Source organism: Ascochyta rabiei, chromosome 14, assembly GCF_004011695.2.
Source record: "Ascochyta rabiei chromosome 14, complete sequence".
Lineage (NCBI taxonomy): Eukaryota > Fungi > Ascomycota > Dothideomycetes > Pleosporales > Didymellaceae > Ascochyta > Ascochyta rabiei.
Window position 1 is genome coordinate 641,722 of NC_082418.1, and position 22,954 is coordinate 664,675.

At 56.7% G+C, this 22,954-nt stretch overlaps 9 protein-coding genes across 10 annotated transcripts, besides 13 other annotated features; 3 read left to right on the forward strand and 6 right to left on the reverse strand.

Moving 5' to 3' along the window:
• Positions 1-407: 407 nt before the first annotated feature.
• EKO05_0008140 (Mismatch repair protein msh3) lies at positions 408-3,827 on the forward strand (the record flags this gene model as incomplete). Its single annotated transcript, XM_059637218.1, has 2 exons — positions 408-3,694; positions 3,746-3,827. 2 exons carry the CDS (start codon positions 408-410, stop codon positions 3,825-3,827), a joined length of 3,369 nt encoding a protein of 1,122 aa, XP_059493201.1.
• Positions 3,828-4,114: 287 nt separating this feature from the next.
• Positions 4,115-4,591, reverse strand: EKO05_0008141 (uncharacterized protein; the record flags this gene model as incomplete). The annotated part of the gene is made up of 1 exon (XM_059637219.1): positions 4,115-4,591. The coding sequence occupies one exon, from the start codon at positions 4,589-4,591 to the stop codon at positions 4,115-4,117; it is 477 nt and encodes a 158-aa protein (XP_059493202.1).
• Positions 4,592-4,650: 59 nt separating this feature from the next.
• Positions 4,651-5,852, forward strand: EKO05_0008142 (uncharacterized protein; the record flags this gene model as incomplete). Its single annotated transcript, XM_038941396.2, has 2 exons — positions 4,651-4,911; positions 4,971-5,852. The coding sequence occupies 2 exons, from the start codon at positions 4,651-4,653 to the stop codon at positions 5,850-5,852; spliced, it is 1,143 nt and encodes a 380-aa protein (XP_038796602.2).
• Positions 5,853-6,705: 853 nt separating this feature from the next.
• Positions 6,706-7,797, forward strand: EKO05_0008143 (uncharacterized protein; the record flags this gene model as incomplete). Its single annotated transcript, XM_059637220.1, has 3 exons — positions 6,706-7,470; positions 7,535-7,603; positions 7,663-7,797. 3 exons carry the CDS (start codon positions 6,706-6,708, stop codon positions 7,795-7,797), a joined length of 969 nt encoding a protein of 322 aa, XP_059493203.1.
• A 769-nt stretch (positions 7,798-8,566) lies between these two features.
• EKO05_0008144 (TIM23 complex component) lies at positions 8,567-9,331 on the reverse strand (the record flags this gene model as incomplete). Its single annotated transcript, XM_038941389.1, has 2 exons — positions 8,567-8,752; positions 8,804-9,331. The coding sequence occupies 2 exons, from the start codon at positions 9,329-9,331 to the stop codon at positions 8,567-8,569; spliced, it is 714 nt and encodes a 237-aa protein (XP_038796604.1).
• Positions 9,331-9,365: a tandem repeat.
• Positions 9,366-10,092: 727 nt separating this feature from the next.
• EKO05_0008145 (Alkanesulfonate monooxygenase) lies at positions 10,093-11,372 on the reverse strand (the record flags this gene model as incomplete). The annotated part of the gene is made up of 2 exons (XM_059637221.1): positions 10,093-11,215; positions 11,284-11,372. 2 exons carry the CDS (start codon positions 11,370-11,372, stop codon positions 10,093-10,095), a joined length of 1,212 nt encoding a protein of 403 aa, XP_059493204.1.
• A 41-nt stretch (positions 11,373-11,413) lies between these two features.
• Positions 11,414-11,462: a tandem repeat.
• Positions 11,463-11,632: 170 nt separating this feature from the next.
• Positions 11,633-11,678: a tandem repeat.
• A 605-nt stretch (positions 11,679-12,283) lies between these two features.
• Positions 12,284-14,594, reverse strand: EKO05_0008146 (Non-specific serine/threonine protein kinase; the record flags this gene model as incomplete). The annotated part of the gene is made up of 2 exons (XM_038941387.1): positions 12,284-14,130; positions 14,180-14,594. 2 exons carry the CDS (start codon positions 14,592-14,594, stop codon positions 12,284-12,286), a joined length of 2,262 nt encoding a protein of 753 aa, XP_038796606.1.
• A 240-nt stretch (positions 14,595-14,834) lies between these two features.
• Positions 14,835-14,860: a tandem repeat.
• A 162-nt stretch (positions 14,861-15,022) lies between these two features.
• Positions 15,023-15,134: a tandem repeat.
• A 385-nt stretch (positions 15,135-15,519) lies between these two features.
• Positions 15,520-15,593: a tandem repeat.
• Positions 15,594-16,079: 486 nt separating this feature from the next.
• Positions 16,080-16,104: a tandem repeat.
• Positions 16,105-16,160: 56 nt separating this feature from the next.
• Positions 16,161-18,905, reverse strand: EKO05_0008147 (uncharacterized protein; the record flags this gene model as incomplete). Its single annotated transcript, XM_038946455.1, has 1 exon — positions 16,161-18,905. The coding sequence occupies one exon, from the start codon at positions 18,903-18,905 to the stop codon at positions 16,161-16,163; it is 2,745 nt and encodes a 914-aa protein (XP_038796608.1).
• Positions 17,692-17,736: a tandem repeat.
• Positions 18,354-18,401: a tandem repeat.
• Positions 18,748-18,791: a tandem repeat.
• Positions 18,793-18,822: a tandem repeat.
• A 1,134-nt stretch (positions 18,906-20,039) lies between the features above and the next one.
• On the reverse strand, positions 20,040-21,989 carry EKO05_0008148 (uncharacterized protein; the record flags this gene model as incomplete). Of its 2 annotated transcripts, XM_059637222.1 has the most annotated exons (2): positions 20,040-20,713; positions 20,846-21,989. In XM_059637222.1, 2 exons carry the CDS (start codon positions 21,987-21,989, stop codon positions 20,040-20,042), a joined length of 1,818 nt encoding a protein of 605 aa, XP_059493205.1. The 2 variants fall into 2 exon arrangements, with proteins under 2 accessions (XP_059493205.1, XP_038796609.1); XM_038946456.1 differs by having other exon boundaries at positions 20,040-21,989.
• Positions 21,990-22,078: 89 nt separating this feature from the next.
• Positions 22,079-22,113: a tandem repeat.
• A 776-nt stretch (positions 22,114-22,889) lies between these two features.
• Positions 22,890-22,938: a tandem repeat.
• Positions 22,939-22,954: the final 16 nt, after the last annotated feature.

A 22,954-nucleotide genomic window follows, 5' to 3' on the forward strand; every position in this document is an offset into this window, starting at 1 on the left:
TCAAGTCAACTTGACAGTTTTGACTTGGAAAGTACCAGGTTACTATGTCCTGTTTTCGTCTGCAGCGTGTGGCCCTCGGAGCTTGTGTCCAAGACTACCTATCGTTCTCCTTGCGTCGGCGACTCGCTCCAGGCTGTTCTTTGTGCTGAGGTTTATGCAGCTGCAGGCTGGCGAGTGCCGCCTTCGTCAGTGGAGCTGAGGTCGGGCTTAAGGGAGGGTATGTTGGCAGGATACAATTATAGTCGAGGCGATTTAGTGTATTGCGCAGACACTAGAGACTATCTGGGCCTAGATAGGTGCGAGGGAGTGATTGTAGTTCCAACGTGACACCGTGATTTGGAGCGCGTGTCGTATCATCGACGCGTCCGCAACTGCGAACTTGCTACACCAATCCACGTCAAACACCAATGGCCCCCAAAAGCAGTCAGCCACCCTTGAGCGCCTCCCAAAGGACGAAACAACAATCGATATCGAGTTTCTTCGCGCCGAAGCCATCTCAAGCGCCAAAGGCAGCACCCAGCTCAGCTCCGAAACCCGCGTCTCCAGCCACTGACGGTGCGAATCGCAATGACCACGGAGACGAGACATCGCCTCTAGGGCACTCCATACTGAGCCGCAAGCGCACCGTTTCCAATTCTGGCGACGACGGCGAGTCTCCTAAACGCGTGCGAATTGCAGAAAGCGAAGATGCGCGGCCGTCGCTCGATCAGGCGACTGAAGCAAGTCTGAATACGCCCAAAGCTATGACGAGGACAGATAGAACGTCAAGGTTTTTATTCTCTTCATCACCTCCGCCACGCGATGAGAACGCCGCAGCGCAGGAGGAAGACGCTGCAGCAACACAACGGGAGAGGGAGAGACTGCATGAGAAGTTCGTCAAGAAGCTTGGACGCCCGGACAGCTTTGCGGAGTTGCGCAGGAGGAACAAGGTTTTGACGGAAGAAGAAGCCAATGGCGAGGGTGAGGGCGAGGATGAAGATGAAGAGCAAGAGGCTCCGAAGCCAGCGAAAGGGAAAAAAGGTGCAGCCACGAAGAAGCCAGCTTCGAAACTAACGCCAATGGATAAACAGTACCTGGAGATCAAGCGTAAACACCTCGACACTATCATCGTGATGGAGGTCGGATACAAGTTCAAGTTCTTCGGCGAGGATGCGAGGACAGCATCGAAGGAGCTGGGGATTGTCTGCATACCAGGCAAGTTTAGGTACGACGAGCATCCGTCAGAAGCGCACCTGGATCGATTTGCGTCAGCCAGCTTTCCGGTGCACCGACTGCAAGTCCACGTCAAGCGCCTTGTCAAAGCGAATCACAAAGTCGGAGTAGTACGGCAGATCGAGACTGCTGCGCTCAAGGCAGCTGGCGACAATAGAAACACGCCATTTGTGCGGAAGCTCACAAATCTTTACACAAAGGGCACGTATGTCGATGACGTCGAGGGATTGGAGACTGCCGCCGAAAGTCCTGCCGGCGGCGCACAAAGCACAGGTTACCTGCTCTGCATCACCGAGACGAATGCAAATGGCTGGGGCACAGACGAGAAGGTACAAGTCGGCCTGGTCGCTGTCCAGCCCGCAACCGGAGACATCATTTACGACGACTTTGAGGATGGTTTTATGCGAAGTGAGATCGAAACACGACTACTCCACATTGCACCAGCTGAATTCCTTGTCGTCGGTGATTTGTCGAAGGCTACAGATAAACTCATACAGCATCTTTCAGCGAGCAAGACGAATGTGTTTGGAGATCGATCGCGAGTTGAAAGGGTAGAAAAGCCAAAGACTATGGCTGCACAAGCTTACGGTCATATCTCCAACTTCTACGCCGACAAAATGAAGTCTAGTCAAGGAGGTGGCTCATCGAGTCAGGGTGCGATTCTCGACAAAGTACATCAACTGTCAGAACACGTTACAATCTGCTTGTCGGCAATGATCACATATCTAAGCGAGTATGGGTTAGAGCATGTCTTCGATCTGACAAAATACTTTCAGCCATTCAGCGCAAGATCGTACATGCTCCTGAACGGCAACACGCTCTCCAGTCTCGAGATCTATCAGAACCAGACTGACTACACCGCAAAAGGCAGCTTGTTCTGGACGATGGACAGGACGAAGACTCGCTTCGGACAGCGCTTGCTGAGAAAATGGGTTGGCCGGCCACTGATTGACAAGGAGCGCCTGGAGGAACGCATTACGGCGGTCGAAGAGCTCAAAAACGGCGAGAATACCATACCGTTTGACAAGCTAAAGTTTCTGCTTGGTAGAACCAGGACCGACCTAGAAAAGGTGCTGATCAGAATCTACTACAAGAAATGCACGCGGCCGGAGCTTCTGGCTGCGCTGCAAACGCTTCAGGATATCTCTGGTCAGTACCTGCAGGTCAAGTCACCTGAGCAGAGTGGTTTTTCATCGACCCTATTGAGCGAGGCGGTGTCAAATATCCCTAAGATCTACGACGACCTCAACAAATTTCTCGAAAAGATCAACGCCAGCGCCGCTAAGGCTGACGATAAGTACGGCTTCTTCCAAGAGGAGCATGAAGCGGAAGACATCAACGACCTCAAGCTTAGCATTGCCTCCGTGGAAGATGACCTCAACACCCACCGCAAAGAGGCCGCTGCAAAGTTGGGAATCACAAAAGTTGACTACGTTACTGTTGCTGGAATTGAGTATCTGATCGAGGTCAAGCGCAAGTCTCCGCAAGAGAAGAAAGTCCCCGCTTCGTGGCAACAGATCTCCGCAACCAAAGCTACACTCCGATTCCATACCCCTGAAGTCAAGCGCATGTGCCAAGAGCGCGATCAATACAAAGAGTCTCTAGCCGCAGCCTGCGACGCTGCATTCATGCGTCTGCTAGACGATATCTCCGCAAAGTATCAAGAGCTTCGGGACTGCGTGCATTCCATTGCGACGCTTGACGCACTTTTTTCTTTGGCCATTCTAGCTAATCAACCTGGCTATGTTAAGCCTACCTTCACTGACGAGATCGAGCTCAACATTAGCGGCGGTCGGCACCCTATGGTTGAGCAACTATTGCTGGACAGCTATGTGCCGAACGACCTCCAGCTCTCGCACTCCGCCACGCGTGCGCTACTAGTCACTGGACCGAACATGGGCGGCAAATCTTCGTATGTACGCTCCGCTGCTCTCATCGCCATTATGGGACAGATCGGGTCGTATGTACCTGCAACAGAGGCACGGCTTGGCATGCTAGATGCGGTCTTCACACGCATGGGTGCATTTGACAACATGCTAAAGGGTGAATCTACCTTTATGGTGGAACTTAATGAGACTTCCGACATCCTCAGATCTGCGACGTCACGATCTCTCATCATTCTAGACGAGCTAGGTCGTGGAACCAGTACGTTCGACGGTGTTGCTATCGCCGAGGCAGTGCTTGACTATGTAATCCGTGACATACAGGGCTTGACGCTGTTTATTACTCACTACCAGCACCTTTCCAAGCTTCACTCGCGCTTCACAAACGGCGAGCTGAAGAACGTGCACATGTCATTTGAGGAGCGCGACGGCGGGAGAGAAGTTGTCTTCTTGTACGAGGTTGCTGAAGGAACCAGCCATCGTTCGTACGGGCTCAATGTCGCACGGCTTGCAAAGGTACCAGAGAAGGTCATCGATGTTGCCAGTGTGAAGAGCAGCGAGCTGGAAGACAACATGACAGCCTGCAAGATGGGCAATTTGTAAGTATAGATAAATCCTGTTGGTTGATTTTGTCTGCTAATATTTGACAGATCCCGTCTAATGAAGGGTATAATGAACGATAACTCCGAGCAAAGTCTTGATAGGCTTGTTGAGAGTATTGAGCAACTGTAAACGTTGCTTGACGATAGCATGCAGGTCTTACACAACGCTCAATGCGAGTATTAACGGGGGGGTTTCCAAAACTTTGATACAACGTAATGATACCTGCTCTTTGTCAAACTCGGACACAGATCACAAAACCGATCATCACTTTTGTTGAGATACATGTCTGCATTCACCTGTGTTGCACTGATATAGGAGCCAACAACAGCGAGGCTTCATGGCGCAAACATCACAACCGAGCACGCAATCCGCCTCCGATAACAACCGATGTTGGTCAGCCACTAGCAGTGTCAATATTAATGTACTGAAGTCTGGTAAACTGTAGCTGTATTTCCGGGCATGATAATGTCTAAACCAACAATTAGATCGGTAGCCGTAATCGGTGCTGGCGCAGCGGGTAGGAGCATCTGCCACACACCCATCAGAACGCCCCATCGGCTCACAGCCTCACAGGTGCAGCTGCGGCAGCAGCTTTGGATGCCGAGGATGCGTTTGATATCATTCAGGTATTTGAGCGTCGGGAGACTCCAGGTGGGACATGGTAATATCCTTGTATTGTAATGTTGAAGACGCACGGAACATTGATCAAGACGCAGGATATACGACCCAGATCCGGCACCACCAACCCAGCTCCGCCCTGGAGGGATGCCTCCAGATACAGATCCTCCTCTGAAGGTGCCACAAAGTCTTCCAGCTGCTGTGAAACCAACCGAGCAGCAGAGGTTCGATAGAACACCGATATATGAAGGACTCACGTGGGTGGAGCTTGTCATCTGCAACCCTTAGCAAATGAATCACTAACACGTATAGGACGAATGTGCCAGAAATCATCATGTCGTTGTCAGATGAGCGATTTGCCTATGGGCCATTTGCACCGCATTGGGTACCGAAGCAATACATCCAAAACTATTTCGCTTCACACCATGTTGACCGTTACTTGGTGCTCAACACCACCGTTGAGGACGTCACCCGTGCCCATGAGAAATGGATCCTGATTTTGCGAAAATACGATCCGGTACAGAAGGTAGACATCTGGTGGTCTGAGCAATTCGATGCCCTCATTGTCGCCAACGGGCACTACTCAATCCCCTACGTACGCGCGCCACATCCTTGTCATATGACGGATCTTGTAGAAACTCACTGTCTTCCCAGATCCCACAAGTCAGCGGTCTTGACACATACATCCAGCGTTTCCCTACCCGTATAACGCACTCCAAATTCTACCGCTCTCCAACCCACTACCCCAACCAACGCATCTTGATCATCGGCAACTCGGCCTCCGGCCACGACATTACCACCCAAATCGCTCAGTCCGGGTCCGTCGAACTCCCAGTCTACCAATCCCGGCGCTCCCGCAACCGCTGGGACGGCTCATCGCCCCCGCCCGGCGTGGAGTGGAAACCGATGGTGTCATCGTATGACGCCGAGTCCGGCGCCGTACATTTCGCCGACGGAAGTCGTCTAACCAACATCGACGTGGTCATCTACTGCACAGGCTACAAGCCCAGTTTCCCCTTCTGGAACAGCAAAGCCAACGGCGGGCTGCTCTACGACTACAGAAAAGACAAGCTGCAGGACTTTTACCAGCACACCTTCTCCGCTCGATTTCCACAGTCTCTGGGCATCGTGGGCTTGCCGCGCGTGCTCACGTTTCGTAGCTTCGAGTACCAGGCTATTGCGCTTGCGAGGATTTTCTGTGGAAGAGAAGCAAGGCCTTTACCGAGTGGTAAGGAGATACGCGAGTGGGAGGATAAGAGGGTGCAGAAGTGTAAAGAGGAGGGGAGGTCGTTCCATACCATCCTCTGGGATGACGGGGAGACGATGGAGTGGTTCAGGTACTTGTATCAACTGGCAGGTTTGCCGTTGTTGGAGGGGAAGGGCAGGGTGCCACCGGTGTTGGGCGAGAGGGAAAGATGGGCTTATGATAATATTAAGAAATACCCTGAACCTGGGAAGGGGAGTAGGAAGTATGGTATAGGCGAGGAAGGGTGGGTTGCTACTGATGAGGAGAGGGATAGTGCATGGTTTGTTTGACCTGGGATCTGAGAACCAGTTATTGAAGGGTTGATAGGCTTGCCAATTCAAACTGTCCACTTCAAGTCTTCATTGTCAAGTCTTCGCTGAAACATGGACACTATCAACCTCACAACTCACGGATGACATAAGCGAAGCAGGACCTGAGTAGAAGTGAGGAATGCAATCTCACACATGAAGCCACAACACCAAACTATTCTTAGCCCGCACTCGACTGTTTCAAATTGACGTCTGACACTTCGCTTGCGATGTTTCGAGAAATGATGTGCCATTCCAGCTGTTTCAATGCTTCTCACCGATCACTCTCCAGACGTCTAGCTACGTCAGTTCCTTCTTACGCACGATCCATACAACACAGCCTCACTTCACGGGTATTTTGCAAAGTCCAAGACACTCGAAAGTATCCGTCAAGAGGAAAGATACCACGTGTCGGAGGTAGATGCTTGCTGTCTAAGACATGGCAAGTTCTCTTTGTTCTACCTACATATATAAACAAAACAAGAAAAACTGCCTTGATGGATTGACCTAATATTATATATACACACCCTAAGTCACTGAAGCTATATATGCCATTCGAGTTCTGCATGCCTAAGTATAGCTCGACCCACCGGCTCCACGCACGCATTGTGTGCGACCATTGAGCACTGTAGCACCCACGAGTGTACAATGTTAGCAATGTATATACACGACGTAATCACAAACCCCACAATGCAGTCGATCACATGGACTTTCACTACACGAATCGATCGTATATCAGTAATGCCGATCTCATCCCAATGAGCCTCAGATCACCCACAATCTTTTGTCCCACTCTACTAGTATCAGCATCATCGTTATCACCACGCTCTTTACAATGCTTTTCGGCAAGAAGAACCCCGCAGAATCTTTCCCCGCACTCACTCCTGACCAGCTCGAGAAGCAGCTCGAGACTGCAACGCGCGCCGAAGACGCTGCATCGTCCCAGTATTTCTCCAGAACTGGCGTCGATGAGGCTGAATACCCGTACTTGAGCACTCTGGTGGCGCGGGATGATGGTGTCTGGGCGTGTTGCTGTGGGCATGAGAACGTGCTGGTTCACTATAGCGGCAAGTTCCCCTTTAAACATCTAAGGTGTGGCAAGTGCAATCACGTCGCGTGTAGCATTTGCCAGATGTCTGACATCCTGACGCCGCAGGACGGCGCGCTATGTCTGGACGAGATTGTGGAGCGTGGGCAGGAGGTGAGATTTTGCTTTGTGTGCTGGAACTGTGGACTGTCATATCGTGCTGTGAGGCATGCTGGATCCATACACCCTCCAGGAACGTGTCATTGTGGAAACAGATTCGGTATCGAATGGCCTCGATATCGAATTGGCTCGGTGGATGCGTACCGTCGCGATCCAGTGAAGACGGCACACGATGTGAAGCATAACCTGTGTCTACGCAAGTCAGAGAAGGTCTACGACGACGCGCATGCTGAGTCTATGCGCAAGCAGCGGTTGCAGGAAGAACTGCGACAAGAGAAGAATAGGCTGCAAGCTCAGCAGCCGCTTACGCTGCGGACGCAAGACGAATGGCAGGCGAAGGAGCGCGCGCAGCGACGTCCCCAACCGCTACGCCTGCCTGGCTGGACTCAAGAAGTACATTGGCCGCCGCCGTCACCTCCACTGCAGACTGACCCTCTACCCTCACGGGCCCCGACAGTGCAACGTCGGCCTCCTCTTGATCCAAACGCCAGGGCGTGCTTGCTCCAGCGTTCTGGAGCCCAACGTGGTAAGCTTTTCGGACCGCATACTACTCGTTCAGCGACGTGGAATAACCGAAATGCGCAGGTCCCGTCTCAGCAACCCAATCTCTTTATTCTCCGCCGATCGGAGACGTGGACAACGGCTAAGAACCATGAACGCCTCAACGAGGAGGCTCATGGGGTTGTGAAGTCGACGTTTGAAATGAGGCAGTATAATTAAGGAGAAGCAGGTGGAGGAGGCGGACATGAACGCCGCGCGTGAAGATCTTCTAGAGGAGGTCCGCCTGTGGATCGGACGGTGACATGGAAGGATGCATATAATCAGGCTCCCGCGGTTCGATGGCTGTTTTCAACTCGAGCTCAGACATGTGCTTTCTAAACAATGTTAACGAGAGCCGGAACACGCGTGAATAGCTTGCTGTGGTGTAGGTAACAAATGATACTGACAATTGACGAGGTGATATCAAGTGATACTGACAATTGACGAGGTGATATCAAGTGATACTGATAATTGACGAGGTGATATCAAGTGATACTGACAATTGACGAGGTGATGTGCAGGTAAGTCACTGTTGTCGTGCAATGATCTGATAACACACAACGACCATCTGCCATTGCATTGCCCAGCTTGCAAAAATGGCTGTCATCTCAGGCGTTGTTCAGGTTTTTGTCCATTTGTTGTCCAGCTCTGCACTGCAACAAAGACCGTTCAAACGCACAGTGGGAGTGAAAGATTGAAGGAAGAGATGGTAGAGAAGATTTTGCCCTAGAGAAGGGAGATGACGCTTGACAGTTACAGTGTACAAGTACAAGAGCTTGCCATTCAACGTTTGACGTTTTATAAACAATGAGAAATTCGGCCGTGAAAGCGCAGTGATGCCATTGCTATGGCATGCTAAAACGCTACCGATCAGTAACAAATGGAAGAGCGGAGGGCACTGGCGCCTGTGTATGTAGCTGCGCTTCGTCTGTCCCAATGGGTTGGTACCCTAGATCTGTCCGCGCTGGTGTCTGCCCGTTTTCAGGTTGAAGGCGCGCTGGTCCTTCAGCCATCGCCTGTAGCCGGCCACGCTGCCAATCTTCTCGCCGTAGTAGTCTGGCGGGGGGTTTGCGAGGGAAGAGACGGAGGGATCGACGCGGTGACGCTTGATGCGGTTGAAGAAGGCCGAGTCTTTCTGTGCGATTGTCAGCGCCCAGCTCTCTGTCTCGACGACAGAACAGCCTACCCTTGTGAACTCGGTGAGAACGCCCCTGTACGCCAGATTGAAGACCTGGTTGCCGAAGATAGGGCCAATGAGCCATCCAGCGGCCAACATGCCCAGGGTGCTCAGTCCCATCAGCATCATTGGGTCAAAGCCGCCCAGCTGCTCTGACAGCACAGCGTCGTAGCCGTTGCCGATCATGAATGTCAATCCGTAGTACGTCACTCCGACTGCGCTGGCACCTGAACAGGCCTGTCCGATCCTCCGGCGCGTTCGGCGCAGAGCGAAGAAGTCGTTCCATGTGAGTGCTGGAGCGCCGGCGGCAGGCTTGGCAGCTGGTGTAGCCGGGGCGGTGGATGCGCTCCGTACGGCAAGTCTGCTAGGAACGGGGCTTCGTGCGGCGAAGAAGGGTGTTTGCGACTGCGGCTGGAGCTTGCTGGGTCGTGTGCATGTGGAGAAGGAAGCCGCGGCGGCCGAGCACGGCGCGAGGATGGCGGGAGGGTGGCGGTTGGCAAATGCCCTAGCCGGGCATAGTGCGCTTCTTGCAAGCATGGTGGTGGTGTTGGGCGATGGATGTGTTGGTGGTCGATGTCGACCCGTGACCGATAACCTGGGAACTTCACCGAGCTGCGAGCTAAGCTTGGTCTTGGCGCATATGCAAGGCGCCCACTGCCCGCTTCCCGCTTCACACGATGCTGCTTTAGCCGTGGAACCGGATTGGGCAAGTGCTCGTCGACGTGTGGTAAGAATAAGATTTTGTGTTGACTTGGCGTCTCCCAGACGTAATGTAGAGCTTTCGCTTTTCACGACGCAGACGTCATACTTCGCCTACATGGTACTTAATCAGCGAAGTGAAGCTTGGATCCAGAGAACTCCATCTCCTGCACCACAAAGCACGCTTACACTGACTGCTCGTACATGTCTTGCGCATCCTACAGACGGAAAGAATCACAACGAATCATTCTTGGCCCTGACAGCCCTTCCAATCCGCGCACCATGTGCGGTCCGCTACTAAGCTGCGGCCGCATTATCAAAAAGAACTGGCCCTCGGCAGCCTCAGCCCCAGCTGGAAACATGTGGGCGGGCTCGAGGGGCGCCGAGCAGAGTGCTCCAAAGAAGACGAACAAATCGCCTAGCCTTTCCCCACAGGGCCTGAGAGCCGTGGACGAGGCCTTGATGCCGCAGGTAACGAATCACTACTCAAGAGCAAGAGTCGAGTCTTGGCTGGATGCATAGGTAAGAGAGGCAACATCCAGAAATGACACCCTGACGAAACTCAACGAAACGACGCCCAGCCGGGATTCAACGATAGCCTACTTTCTGTAAATGTCACCAGTCCTCTTAATCTCATCCTCGACATCCTTGCCTCTCCCTTCAGCTTCCAGCTTCCTCACCAGCGGCAGCACCTCGTCGCCATATCTCTCGATATCGTCCTCGTAGTGCAGAAATGCCGTCAACACCAAGTTGACACCCAAGCTCTTCAGCAACAGGATGCGATCTGCAATCTGCTCTTTCGTACCGATCAGCTTCGTTTTGAACCCATCATTGTACTGCACCAGGTCTTCCACCTTGGAGTCGGCCCACATGCCCTTCTTGTTCCCCGTGCTCGCGCCCGCCTGCTGCACTGCGTCGCGGAACGCCGCCACGGCCTCTGTATCCGCTTTGCCCTGGATCTCTCTGAGCACCTGGATAGCCTCCTCTTCCGTATCCCTCAGAATCACGAACGAGTTGACCGCAAAGCGAACATGCTTTTCCCTCCCAACCTTCTTCGCCCGCTCCTTTACGTCTTGAATCTGCGCTCGGAACCCTTCGAGGTCGTTTCCGTTCATGAAATACCAGTCACTGACCTGCGCCCCATTATCGCGCGCATCGTCCGAATTCCCACCCTGGAAGATCTCCGGATGCTGCCTACCCTCCCACTTCAACGGCTTAGGACTGAGCCTGTACCCACGAAACTGGTAAAAGTCACCGCCGTACGTGAAGCCCTCATCACCCGCGGTCCATATCCCCTTGAGCGCTTCCATAAACTCGCGGCTCCTCCTGTACCGCTCGGCATGCTCAAGCCACCACTGCCCCACAGCCGTAAACTCGCCCTTGAACCAGCCCGACACGATATTGACGGCGATGCGCCCGCCGGTGTAGTGGTCTATACTAGCAATCTGCTTAGCAGCGATAGTGGGATTCCACGGGCCCGGCAGAATCGCAGCAATGACCTTCAACTTTTGCGTATGGTGCAGCAGCGCCTGCGAGAACGTGACCGACTCGTGCTGGTTCGCCGCCCCATACGACGCCGTGAACCGGATCTGCGTCAGCGCGTACTCGAACCCCACGCGCTCCGCCGTCTGCGCGTAGCGCGCGTTGGACGCCAGGTCCCAGGCTGTGCGCTGCGGGATCTTGGAGATGACGAGCCCGCCGGATACGTTGGGGACCCAGTAGCTGTTGCTGCGGTCAGTTCGTCTTGTAACACATTACATGGCAATGGGAGATGGGAGAGGGTATCGCACGCAAAGAAGACGCGGTCCGGGTCTTGGTTCAGCGCATGGGGAGGCGCGGGGGTAAAGGTAAACTGCTCTGCACGAGTATCGTCTGCCATTTCGGCACCTGAGAAATCCAAGATTGCGTCGTAGTATCGCAAAGCGAAGCGAAGCGAAGCAAAGCGAAGCGAAGCAAAGCGAAGCAAAGCAAAGTAAATCACTACAAACAACTTCTTCCCCCTTCAACCCAAAAACCCCTACTTCCCGCCCTCCCCTTATACTCTTCCAACTACCTAGCCATACACTTCCCTCGACTAAGCAGCACCGGGCGGCCCTCCGCCCACGCCATCGAAAGACCCCTCCTAGCCCAAAGCCTGCGCACCACCATCACCACCACCACCACCACCATCATCATCCCCACGCACGAATCCGCACAGCAGCGCGCCATAAGGCGTGCTATTCCGCATTGCGTGCTACGCGGCGTGGAATGGCGAGATAGCGGGGTTCGCAGCATTGCGTGACGAATCCAAGGACGGAGCGAGTGTGGGATGTGAGGGATCTACAGGATGGTGGGGAGAGGGAGAGGGGAAAAGGCCGAGAGGCCGTGGAGCGTGTGTGTGAGTGAGTGGATAGCTAGAAGGGGGTTGCGTGGTGTTTTGCAGAGGTCGGTGCTGGGTCGGCGGAATGGCACCATCCAAGTGTGAAATGATGTTTCCCCAACCCCACGTGCGTGCTGGGTTTCCCTTTCCCTTTCCCTTGCCGGTAGTGAAGAGGACGGGGTTGAAATCCGATGAAAATGTGTCTTTGTACAAGAAAGTGGTCCGAAGAGCGGAAAACTACTTTGTTGCTGATCAAATGCCCCAAGTCGAATCCTACCTGGCACCCTTGATCCGGAAACGCCCAGCTCCATCAAATGCCAAACACCGTGATGAAATCCGATCCTACCCATGCATACTCCAAGCAAAGCAAACCCTCCATCCATGTGTCCTGTCTCGTCCATGTCCTCTCATCATAAAGCGTGGTCTTCGTTTCAATCATCAGCCGGCTCGACCCTAACCAGGATTTCCTCCAAGAACCCCTCGAGAAATCCGGCCACCTCGCCACCCATGCCTACTTCCCCCTTCTCATCCCACTGATCGAGTTCCTTGAATTGGTCCGTGATTCGACTCACAAGCCTCTTCACATGATCGTGGCAGTCCTGTCGCTCCTTCTTCCTCCGCAGGTACGAATCAGGATCCCGCCCGGCTTGTACCGAGGCAGCGTCCTGCTTGTTGAGAAGGTTGAGATGGTAGGTTCGACGAGACAGTGCTGCCTCGAGCGCTGGAACGACCACGCCTGTGAGAGCGGTGATCTCTGCCGGTTGGTGGGAAGCTGGAGGCAGAAAAGCAAGGTCCGTGGGCTGGGGCTTTATCCGGCCAAACGAGTTACGAGCGTGTGCAGATTTGGCGGGAGGAGGTGATAAGCTACCATTCAGCGGTGCCAGATTGCCATTTTGGTGAAGCGGTGGCGGAGGTGCTGCTTTCTGTCCCCAGTCTCCAATGAGTGGCCCACCAAATAGGTCGCTCGATGACCCCGAATCAGGGCGTGCTGTTTTGGCAGAGCTGACCGGAGCAAATGCCTGTTGCGGTGACGGGAGAGGCTTCTGGCCCGTAAGCGCTGGTAACGGTTGCTGGCCTACCAACGGCGGCAAGGGCTTCTGGGCCTGCAGGAAGGGCAGCTGGTGGCTGGTAGGCAGCGCGGGACTGGGCAGTGGTCTCGGCTGCGCCGATGTTGGTGTGCTTCCCCTCGAGCTGGGACCTCGAAAAGGAGGAATCTCGGAGATGGACATGGGGAGGACGGAGCCTCTGGGCGTAGGGTTACGCTGCTGTGGTGTGATATCCAAGCCTGCCATGTCTTCGGCGATCGATCGCTGCATGTACTCGTCGTAGGCGTGTGCGAGGGGAGTCTGCCGACGTGGTCCCTGGGGATGTGATGGTTTCGTTGGAGTGGATAAGCCACGGTTTTGAGGTGGCGAGAAGACATTGGGCACAGGCGACATGCGTGACGGTTCCTGTTTGGGTGGTGGGAAAACAGGTGCGTCCTTCTTGTCAGGCGAAGGCGGTAGAGGAACCCTTGAAGCGGTGTTTAACGAGGTCGTCGGTGATGCGCCCGTCCATAGCGGGGCCAGACGTTTGGTGGGTGATGGTGGCGGACTCGCTCGAATTGTATCGTCGTTCTCGTCAACATGGCCACCACGTTGTAACGGCACAGGCTTTCTTTGAGGAGACGGGTTGCGCGCGTTGGCGCCGGCGCTGTTCAACGGCGCCAGCGCTGGGCCCCTGCCACCCGCAGCGGGTCTGATGGTACCAAAATCCCACAGATCTTCATTGACGGGCTCCCTCCGCACCGGCATATCCTCGTCATCCTCTTCGGCAGCCTCCTTTGGGTGCCTGACTTTCCAGTCCTGGTATCTCGTGATGAGTTCCTGGAGGCGAGCGGGCTTTCCCGCTTTCTTGATGAAGGCCGTCTGTAAAAGTTGCTTCGCAGTCGGACGCTCCTTGGGGTCTTTCCGCAGGCACAGCTGGACGAAGTCTTTGAACGAGGAGGAGAAGTTGCCTTCCAGGATGGGCGGCGGGTTCTTTGGGATCAGGAAGAGAACCTTCATGGGATGAATGTCGGCATACGGAGGCTCGCCGTTGGCCAGCTCCAGCGCGGTGATGCCGAGAGACCAGATGTCCGCCTTGCCGTCGTAGCCAGATTGCTTAATCACCTCAGGCGCCATCCAGAAGGGGGTACCTACGAACGTGTTCTTCTTGGTCATGGTTGCGGAGAGCTGGCCAGAAACGCCAAAGTCTGCGAGCTTGACCTGGCCGCTCGCGCTGACAAGGATGTTGGCAGCTGTGGGCTGGGTTAGCCATTATTGTAGCTTGTGGGAGCAGGGCCTCACCTTTGATGTCCCGGTGCAGCTTGTGGTCCTCGTGCAGATAGGTCAGGCCCATGAGCAGTTCCTTCAGCATGATGGCGATCTCGGCCTCGGCCAGCGGACCCGGCTTCATCAGATCGGCGCAGCTTCCGCCGGAGCAGAATTCCATGACTATCCACAGGTCCGAGCCGTGGAGGTAGGAACCGTAGTACTTTGTGACGAACTGGGAGTTCAGACCGGACAGGATCATGATCTCGCCCATGATGTCGTCCACTTCGTCCTCTGCGTTCTCAACGTCGATGACCTTGATAGCGACGGTGTGCCCAGTCCTGCGGTCTACGCCCTTGTAGACCCTGCCGAAGCTACCACCACCTATGCATTCTTGCTTGGTGTAGAGGGTCGTGGGGTCGACCGAGGAGCTCCCCAGATCTGCCGCCATTCTGCTGCCGGGTCCCGCTCAGACGAGGGCGTGGGTAGTGAAAAGGTAGCGAGCGGTGTTTCGAGGGCGAGGGTAGTGAAAAGGTAGCGAGCGGTGTTTCGAGGGCGTGAGTAGGGAAAGGGAAAGGGAAAAGGTAGCGAGTCGTCCAGCGCAGGTCGCGCAGTGCAAGGCCGCTGGTGCTGGAGCGAGCCGAAGAGAGCGCGTGCCGAGTCGCAGTCAGCGGCAGGAGGAAGGAAAGTGGGCGGCGGCGGCGGCGGCGGCGGTGGGGTTTGTGGGTGGGAATCAAAGGGCGTTCGTTACGCGGATGCGGTTCAGGGCCCAAGGACCGAGTATCTCCAAGCGCAGGTGCGTCGAGTGGGAATCGGCGTAATCGTGACTGACAGGCGCGCTGTGCAATGTTTGGCAACACCGATTGCGCCGGCAACGCAACCACGACCACGACCACGACTACGACTACGACCACGACTACGACTACGACCACGACTACGACTACGACTACGACCACAACCGCACCACGACCACAATCACAACCACGACCACCGAGGCGGAACGAGGGACGAGCGGGCGCGCAGCCTGGATCTTGGGGGTTCACGGGCACAAGCGCCGCGGTGAAGGAATGTGGGCTGGCCGCGAAGAGGCAGAGGCACGGGAGAGCAGAGAGGCCGACGCAGCAAAGAGGTATTTGTTGCGCCCTGCCTGGTTGCTGTTTTCAGGGAGAGCGGGCCAGGTGGGAAGGTAGGGATAGTAAGGATGGTGGGATGGTATGGATGGTAGGATGGTATGGATGGTATAGATGGTATAGATGGTATAGATGGTAGGGATGGTAGGGATGGTAGCCTACGGTAGGGATGGTAGGGATGGTGTGCAATGCAGTGCCGGCGCGTCGAGCAGCAAGGATGATCTTGTTCTTTCTTTCTTGCATGCAAAAGCAAAAGCAAAAGCAAAGCAAAGCAAAGCAAAAGCAAAAGCAAAGCAAAGCAAAAACAAAAGCAAAGCAAATGCGCTGCGAGCTGCACGACACCCCTCCCTCCCACGCGACGAGCAAAGAAGAGAGGGGAGAGGACAGCCGCCAATGACGGTCCGTGTCGAGCCTGCGTCGACGCGTCGTGTGGTGGTGCCGATGCCGACGCCGAGCTCCCGTCGCCATCGTCTCGTCGTCTCGCAGCTCGTGCGCGGTGATTGGCCCTCGACCGAGCCTCGCCTTGGGCGCGACCGTCTGCTTAGGCGTGTTTCAACCACGTCGTGCCTACACCACACACTCGACTCCTCGACTCCTCGACTGCCACGCCGTCCGTCTTCTTCACTGCACCTCGCTCGAGAAGCAAGCGTTTCAGCACTGTGCGTTTCATTGGGGTATCCATAGGCCACTGCCGTCATGAGCCATACTCTTTCCTATCCACACATCCGTCCTCTTGTCGAATACAGAAAACCAAAAACACGCTGACAAAGCCCTTGCGCCCCTTTCCATCCCACCAGAACTTTCCATGCCGTTGCCGTTGCCGTTGCCGTTCCTGCTACAGCACACGTACGCTCGTACGCTCGTACGTAGCCAGACTCGTCGCGCCTTCAGTACCGTCGCCGAATCCTCTCCGCGAGCGTGCTCTCCTCCTCGCTCTCCTCCTCCACAGGCGCTGGCGTCCGCCTCTCGCGCGCTCGGTGTGCCTTTCTCCGCCGGTTGTGGCTGACGTTGCTGGCCGAGTCGTCAGGCCCAATCTCGCTTCGGAGCTCATCCAGGCTCTCGTCCTGCTCCATGAACCCCGCAGGCGTGTTCATCCTGACTTCAATGCACTCCATCCCAGCCCCTCGTCGTTGCTGTGCCACCATCGACAGCGCAGCAGCACGCTCCCGAAGCCGTCGGCGGACCTGTTCCGCCTGGTTGTGCAGATGCTCAAACGCGTCTTCCATCGCCTCCATCCCCAGATAGATTTCGCGCTCAATCTCCGCCAGCACCGCCACTTCCGTCTCCTCGTCCACTTGCACGGGCGCTGGCCCGCCTCCTGGTCGTACTGACCCGGGCCGTACCGACCCCGGACGCGCTGACCCAGGCCGAGGGTAGGGCCCCGGGCTGAACGTTTGACCTGGCTGGCCTGGGCTCGGCGACGCGAATCGTTGCGGCCCGTCCGTGGGCGGAATCTGGCCAGGCATCAGGTCTTCGGCACCCGACCAGAGGAAGCCGTCAAACCGCCCAGACACGAGAATCTCCCACTCATGCTTCGTCACCGCTGCCAAAGTCGCCAAGATGTTGTGCATGTCTGGGTTGCGAATCAGATACATGACCGTAAGTTGATCGCGTGGCTCCTTGTGGAGCCGGTACAGTCGCTGCAGCGCGAGCCCAGCCTTGGTCAAGTGGGGCGGCGTGCCTGTCTCAGGCTTCTGCGTCCGGGGCGAGGGCAGCTTCTCGAGGCCCCAAAGAAGGGCGTAGAACAGCGGACGTTGCGGCTGATCCAGACGGGTGAGCATGATGAAAGACAACGTTTCATCGTCGGCCTCTTCCGGAGAGTTGTCTTGCTGGTCGGTCAGCCAGGATTGGACCGAGGATTTGGTCTTCTTCGCTTGCTTCTCGTAGTGCGCTCGGTACTGATCTGGCACGTCAACGTCAATCTGCTGACAAGGCTCTCCAAGCTCGGAGATGCCCAGGCCGGGCGCCACCGGGTCGTTGTAGGGTGGCCAGGTGGGTAGCTCACAGCGCCCGGAGACGAGCTCCAGAATCTCACCCCAGTTGACGCCAGCGTTCTCTTCTGGCGCCGGCTGGTCGAAGCACATCAAGCATTGACAGTGCTCCGAAGAGATGTTGCGGGCAAACACGTTTTCAAGGCGATCAAGCAGACGCCGCGCGACGGACCGATATCCAGTGGCGACGGCAAGAGACCCATTCGTGTCTATGACGGTGTTGTAGTTGTTCAGCACGTTCTCGAGCGGCCTGAACAGGGCTCGAACATCGTGGCCTTGAGCACCTGTTGTCGTGGGCGACATGTAGGCCGAGTAGGCTGGGACAGATGCACCCTCTACGGCGCCCAGCAAGCTTCGTGGAATCGGTCGTGGCAAACCGCCATTCTGGAGAAGGTAGTCAACGCGCGGCGGTTCCCCCATCATTGCTGGCGCTGGCGGCGGGGGCGGCGGGGGCGGCGGTGGAGGTGGTGGCATGGGCGACCCGTACCCAGGGTTGACCGACGATTCACGAGAGATGGGGTCCATAATCTCGACACTAGCTGGCCTGTCTTTTTCGTCGAAGATGACAGAAGGAAGGACGGAGTGCTGGGTCGGTGTCCGTGGGGATGAGTCGACGACGGACGCAGGTGAGGCATCAGAGTAGGCGGGAGACCGCGTTCGGCGGGCATGGTAGAGAGGCACCGAGGTGTTTTCTGAATCGAGAGTCAATTCGGACGAGCCTCTTGGCTTCGTCCGCGTCTTGTATGTCTTCGGGTTCGAGCTCCTGTGGGTACGGCCGCCTGCTGGGCTTGCTGTTTTGGTCCTTGTGGGGACTGCGTGAGGTGATTTGGCTCTGGGTGACTTTGCACGGATGGTGCTGGGCTGAGAGCCTGTAGTCGAGGTCAGGTCTGTCAAGGAGTCCTGCTCCCTGATGCTCGAACGCGACGCTGTGTGCCGCTGCCCTGCCGGGGTCGTCACACGGGTGCCGCTGTCCACGCTCTGCCTGCCTGACTCCATCTCGCGATGCAGTGCTTCCGAGTTCCTTCGCGTGCTGTTGGCACTCGCGGTCTTTCGCAGGTCTGCTGCTGTCGTCGCGGTGAGGGGAGGGCTCGGCGGCGCTCGCGGTGGCGGGGGAGGTGCGCGTGTGGGCGTGGGCGGCACGGCTGGAGATGCATCCTTCTTCCTCTCGCCCTGTGAGCCGTCGACATCGGTGAGGTCTGGGGTCATGGCTGCCTTCCTCCTGTCCACGTCTTCTCTAGCGTAGATGCTCTCCTTGCTGTACGTCTTGTCGAGCGAGGGATACGGCAAGCTGATCCTAGACTGGCTCGCCGAGTTCAGGGAGCTGCGGCGCGTGAGTTCAGGCACGACGGCCATCTTGAGCGACTTTGAGGCGGTGGACGACGACGAGGTGCGGCTGATGCGCTCCCTCGAGGAACGCTCGCGGAGACGGTCGTGCTCGGGTTCGTCCTCTTTGGATGCCGATGAGCGTGACTTGCGCTTATGGCGGTCGCGGTCACGGTCACGGTCACGGTCACGGTCACGGTCACGATCCTTGTCCTGGTCCTTGTCCTTGTCCTTGCTTCTTGGGCTGGTGCGGTCGCGGTCGCGGTCTGCGTCCTTATCCTTCTTGCGGCGGCGGTGGGAGTCGGACGAGCTCACCATCTTCTAGACGTCGAGGTGGAGAAGCTGCGGGTAGCTTGGCGTGTCTGCAGGGCCGGGTGGACGGTGGCAGCTGCGGCGTCGCCCTCCCGCCTGCGCGGCTAGAGCGATGTTCGATTGGGTGGTGAAGCGGGCTCGTTGCGCGGTGCGCCTATCAAAGACGGAGAGCTCCATCCATCTGGGCCTCGAGCAGGATTGTCTGGCGAGAGCTGCCGTGTTCGGTGAAGGTTCTGGGTGAAGGTCGGTTCTAGGCGGTGGAGAGCTGTGGTGCTCGCTCTGACGTGGTAACTCTCCAGGCCGCCTGCAGGCGCTCTGCGCATTGGGCACCTCTTCCGTCCATGTGCTCGCCCCCGCCCACCACCCTCAACACCACGCCGGCAAGCAGCGCCAGGTGCGTGGCCGTTGTCCGTCGACACACGCTGGTGCCAGGAGCGCGGCGCTGTTTCTGAGCCATGGACCCATCGCGTTCGCCTCTTCATCGTGCCCATGTGCGGCGCACATTCCGGGCTGCCCTTGGGCATGTGGAGACCCCTGCTGCCCAGTGCGCATACTCCGCTGGCGGTGCGTGTCAGTGCTTCACCGAAACGCTTCACCGTAAGTGCTGGATCCAACGAGGGGCTGGTCTCGCCACAACCCAAGCCGGTCGACCAGCCACTCTTCCTGTCCTCCATCGGACAACCAAGCACCAGAATCGGAAGGTGGCAATAAAATAGGTCGAGTGAACGAATTGGGTATCTGTAGATGCATGCATACCCCCTCTCCTAAAGACAGGACCACTCCATCCTAGAGGTATCATGCGAATGCGAAAACAAGATGCTGCACATCTGGCCAAAGCCCTTTCCAATTTCCGTCGACATCAGCACCGCGTGAGCAGAGAACAGAAAGTGGATAATGTACACAAGTCCGAGCCAGTCCTGCACCAGTGAAACGAGAAAAGGAAAACGTAGGGAAGCCACTTTTCAGCTTGTTCCCCGCCGACACTCCAGACGCCTTGATCGTAATGTCTTCGCCCGTAGGTCGTGAGACGCGTTCTTGTTCACCAAGGACAAGTTCTTCTTATGTACTGTGCGACGCGGTCCTCTCCTCGTCGCAATTCCTCTCAACGTCGCTACAACAGCCAGTATCACCGGCCGACTCCTACTGACCTTGTTGCTGCGCTTGAGCGTTGCTGACATGCTGCTGCGCTTGAGGGTTGTTGACATGCTGCTGCGCTTGAGCGTTGTTGACGTGCTGCTGCGCTTGAGCGTTGTTGACATGCTGCTGAGCAAGCTGAGCACGGAGAGTGGTAATCTCAGTCTGCAGCGTCGAGATCTTTTCATTGTGCTCCTTCTCCATCCGCGCCATCCGAGCTTCAATGTCGCGCACGTATTGCCAGACATCCATCTGGCTGCCCATGACTTCGCGCATGCTGCTACCGCTCGCGCCATGGCTCGACATGCTGCCAGGCTGCGACATGGTTCCTGGTGCGGGCATTTGTTGGTGCTGGAGCATGCTTGGGCCTTTGCTGCTCTGCGAACCCGGCTTGACCATGCCACCAAGGCCAGCCAGCGATGGCAAGTGAGGTCCGCTACTGGTGCTGGGAGGCTGGAGAGTGGGAGGCGTGCCTCGGGCCGCACCGGCGCCACGAGCGTAGTTCTGCAGATGGATCTGTTGCGACATGTTGGGCGATCGAGGATGGCTACCCTCGTGAGCTCCAAGGCGATAGTGCTCCTGCTGGCTCGGAGAAATTGGCTTGGGACTTTCCGTCATGCCTCCTTGCGCGAAAGCGCTAGGCTGATTCGCATTGTGGAGCGATGAGATACTCGAAGGAGCTAGTTTTGGGGACATGTTAGTCGGCTGAGATGCCTGCGCTGGATAGTAAGGACGAAGGTTGTTCTGACTGCTCGACCCTCGATTGGACGGGTTGATGGGCGGGTAAGTGCTGGAGTGCTGATGATACGAACCTTGCGTAGAGTTTCCGGTGTTCTGCCTCTTACGCGCGGGCTCACTGATGCGTCGGCCATCGTCATCTTCGTCGCCCTCCCCGTCAGGCTCGCCGGTGTAAACAACGCCATCCATGCCGTCATCGCCTTTGCCATCGCCCATGTCCTCATCGATGCCAAAGCTTGACCGACGACCTGCACAGCCACCTTGGCCCTTGTTGTGTCGCGCGAGTGCATCCCCACGTGCGAACCTGCGGCCACACTTGAAGCAGGTATGTGGACGCTCACCAGTATGTAGTTTCGTGTGGCGTTTCAAATCGTGCAGTCGCCGAAAGCGTGCTTGGCATGTGGGGCACTCATATGGCTTCTCTTGACTGTGCGTCAACAAGTGACTCTTGAGGTTGTGATGCCGTGTAAAATCCGTAGAGCAGTAGGGACATTTGTGGCGTTTTGTAGATGGTGACTTGGGGTTGTTCTGACCATAGCCTGGTAGACTCATTTGGCGCGCGGGAGCGGGAGCACGGGGGTCCTCTGGTGGCATCGGCCCCGGAAACGTGAAGGCGCGGTTCCCCGGATTGTCACCAGGATTAGGCGCGATCAACTGGTGCTGATGATGGTGTGGCTGATGTTGAGGTCGCTGATGCGTACCTTGGTGCTGTCCCACACGTCCCGTAGGCCCTGCGGATGCTTCAACAGCAGACGTGGCCGGCGCAGCTGTCCCCTCTCCGTCGCCGAAGCTGGAGAGACTGACGGGGCTCGTGTGCATGTTGTCGCCCGTTACTCCGGTGAGTTCTGGAATGATGATGGGTGGCTTGCTAGCCTTTTCGTTGTTTTGAGGTGCCATCTGCGCTTGCGGTTGGGCCCCGTCCGAAGTGTGGCTTTGGCCGTTGCCCTGTAGGTTCTGAAGGATGGCTACAGCCGGGTTTGGGCTCGTCTGCCGCGACTTGTGCTCCCTGTAACGTCGCTCGTCGGCCAACACAGCGGCGCCGGTAAGAGGCGCAGGAGACAGTCTGGGGGAAAGCCCACGCGGAGATTTGACGAGGTGGGTTCCAAACGTTGCGCCACCGTTGGCGTTGCGCGAAGCAGAGCCTGGGGTGCTGGGCCGGTTCGGTGCAGAGAAAGGGCCGCTCAGCGTAGGCGTGATCGCTCGAGTTGTGGCAGCCATGAGTTGCGAATGCTTGTTAGTCAGAACGACAGTGGAAAGGTGAACTTGGAGCAGCGTCAGCGCATGTCGGGGTACAGGGCGTAGGGTGGGACGAGCAACGAAGACGACCGACGACGACGGCGACACACAAGGCCAGGTAGGGCGGATGGAATTCTGCTGTGGCAGGCGGGAGACGTGTGGTGTGGCTGTTACGAACCTTTGTTTTCGGGCGGCCGTTTTCGCGCGCTCTCTGTGCTCTGAGGATATACGATGGCGTCGAATGCGCACTCGTCTACCGACTCGCGGTGCACCAGCAGGCTGAAGGGACCAAACGCACCCCGCAGGCGAGTCTGCGATTGGGCTGAAGTGGAGGTGCTGGAAGGCGGGCGCTGTTACGGATCGCGAATGCGACTGTGGCCAAGGTGAGCGGCCTCTAGTGGCCCGTGTGGATATTCACCGACGCGCGGAACGTGGAAGGCTGGGGTGTAGCGGGCGGACGGTGGTTTGCAGCTGATGCTAGTTCCTGAACACGCGTGTTGCGACTGTAGCGCGGCGACAAGTGGGTCGGCCGAGGTGGTGGAATGCGGCGCTCCAGCAGTCGATTGACAGACGGTGGTGAGGCTGCAAGCTGAGCGGACAGCCGACTACGCTACTCGGGCGCAGGCGGCAGATGCAAGCTGGGGGCGACACACGCGTGCAAAGCTGGGCACGCAGGTCGTGGAAGCGCGAGAGGCGACGCAGTGCAGGCGGCAGGCAACGGACGGCGTGTTGCAGAGGCCGGGGACGCGCGCGAGGTGCAACTGTGGAGGTGCGGTCGCAGCGCAGCGTGGAGCGGGTCAAAGGTTGGTGGGAGGTGACGAGTTGTGGCTGAACCCAGGGCAGGTGCGATGTGCTCACGGACCCACGAGGTGGGTGCGGAAGGTGCGGTAGTGCGGTAGTGCGGTAGTGCGGTAGTGCGGTAGTGCGGTAGCTGCAGCTTGCCTGTC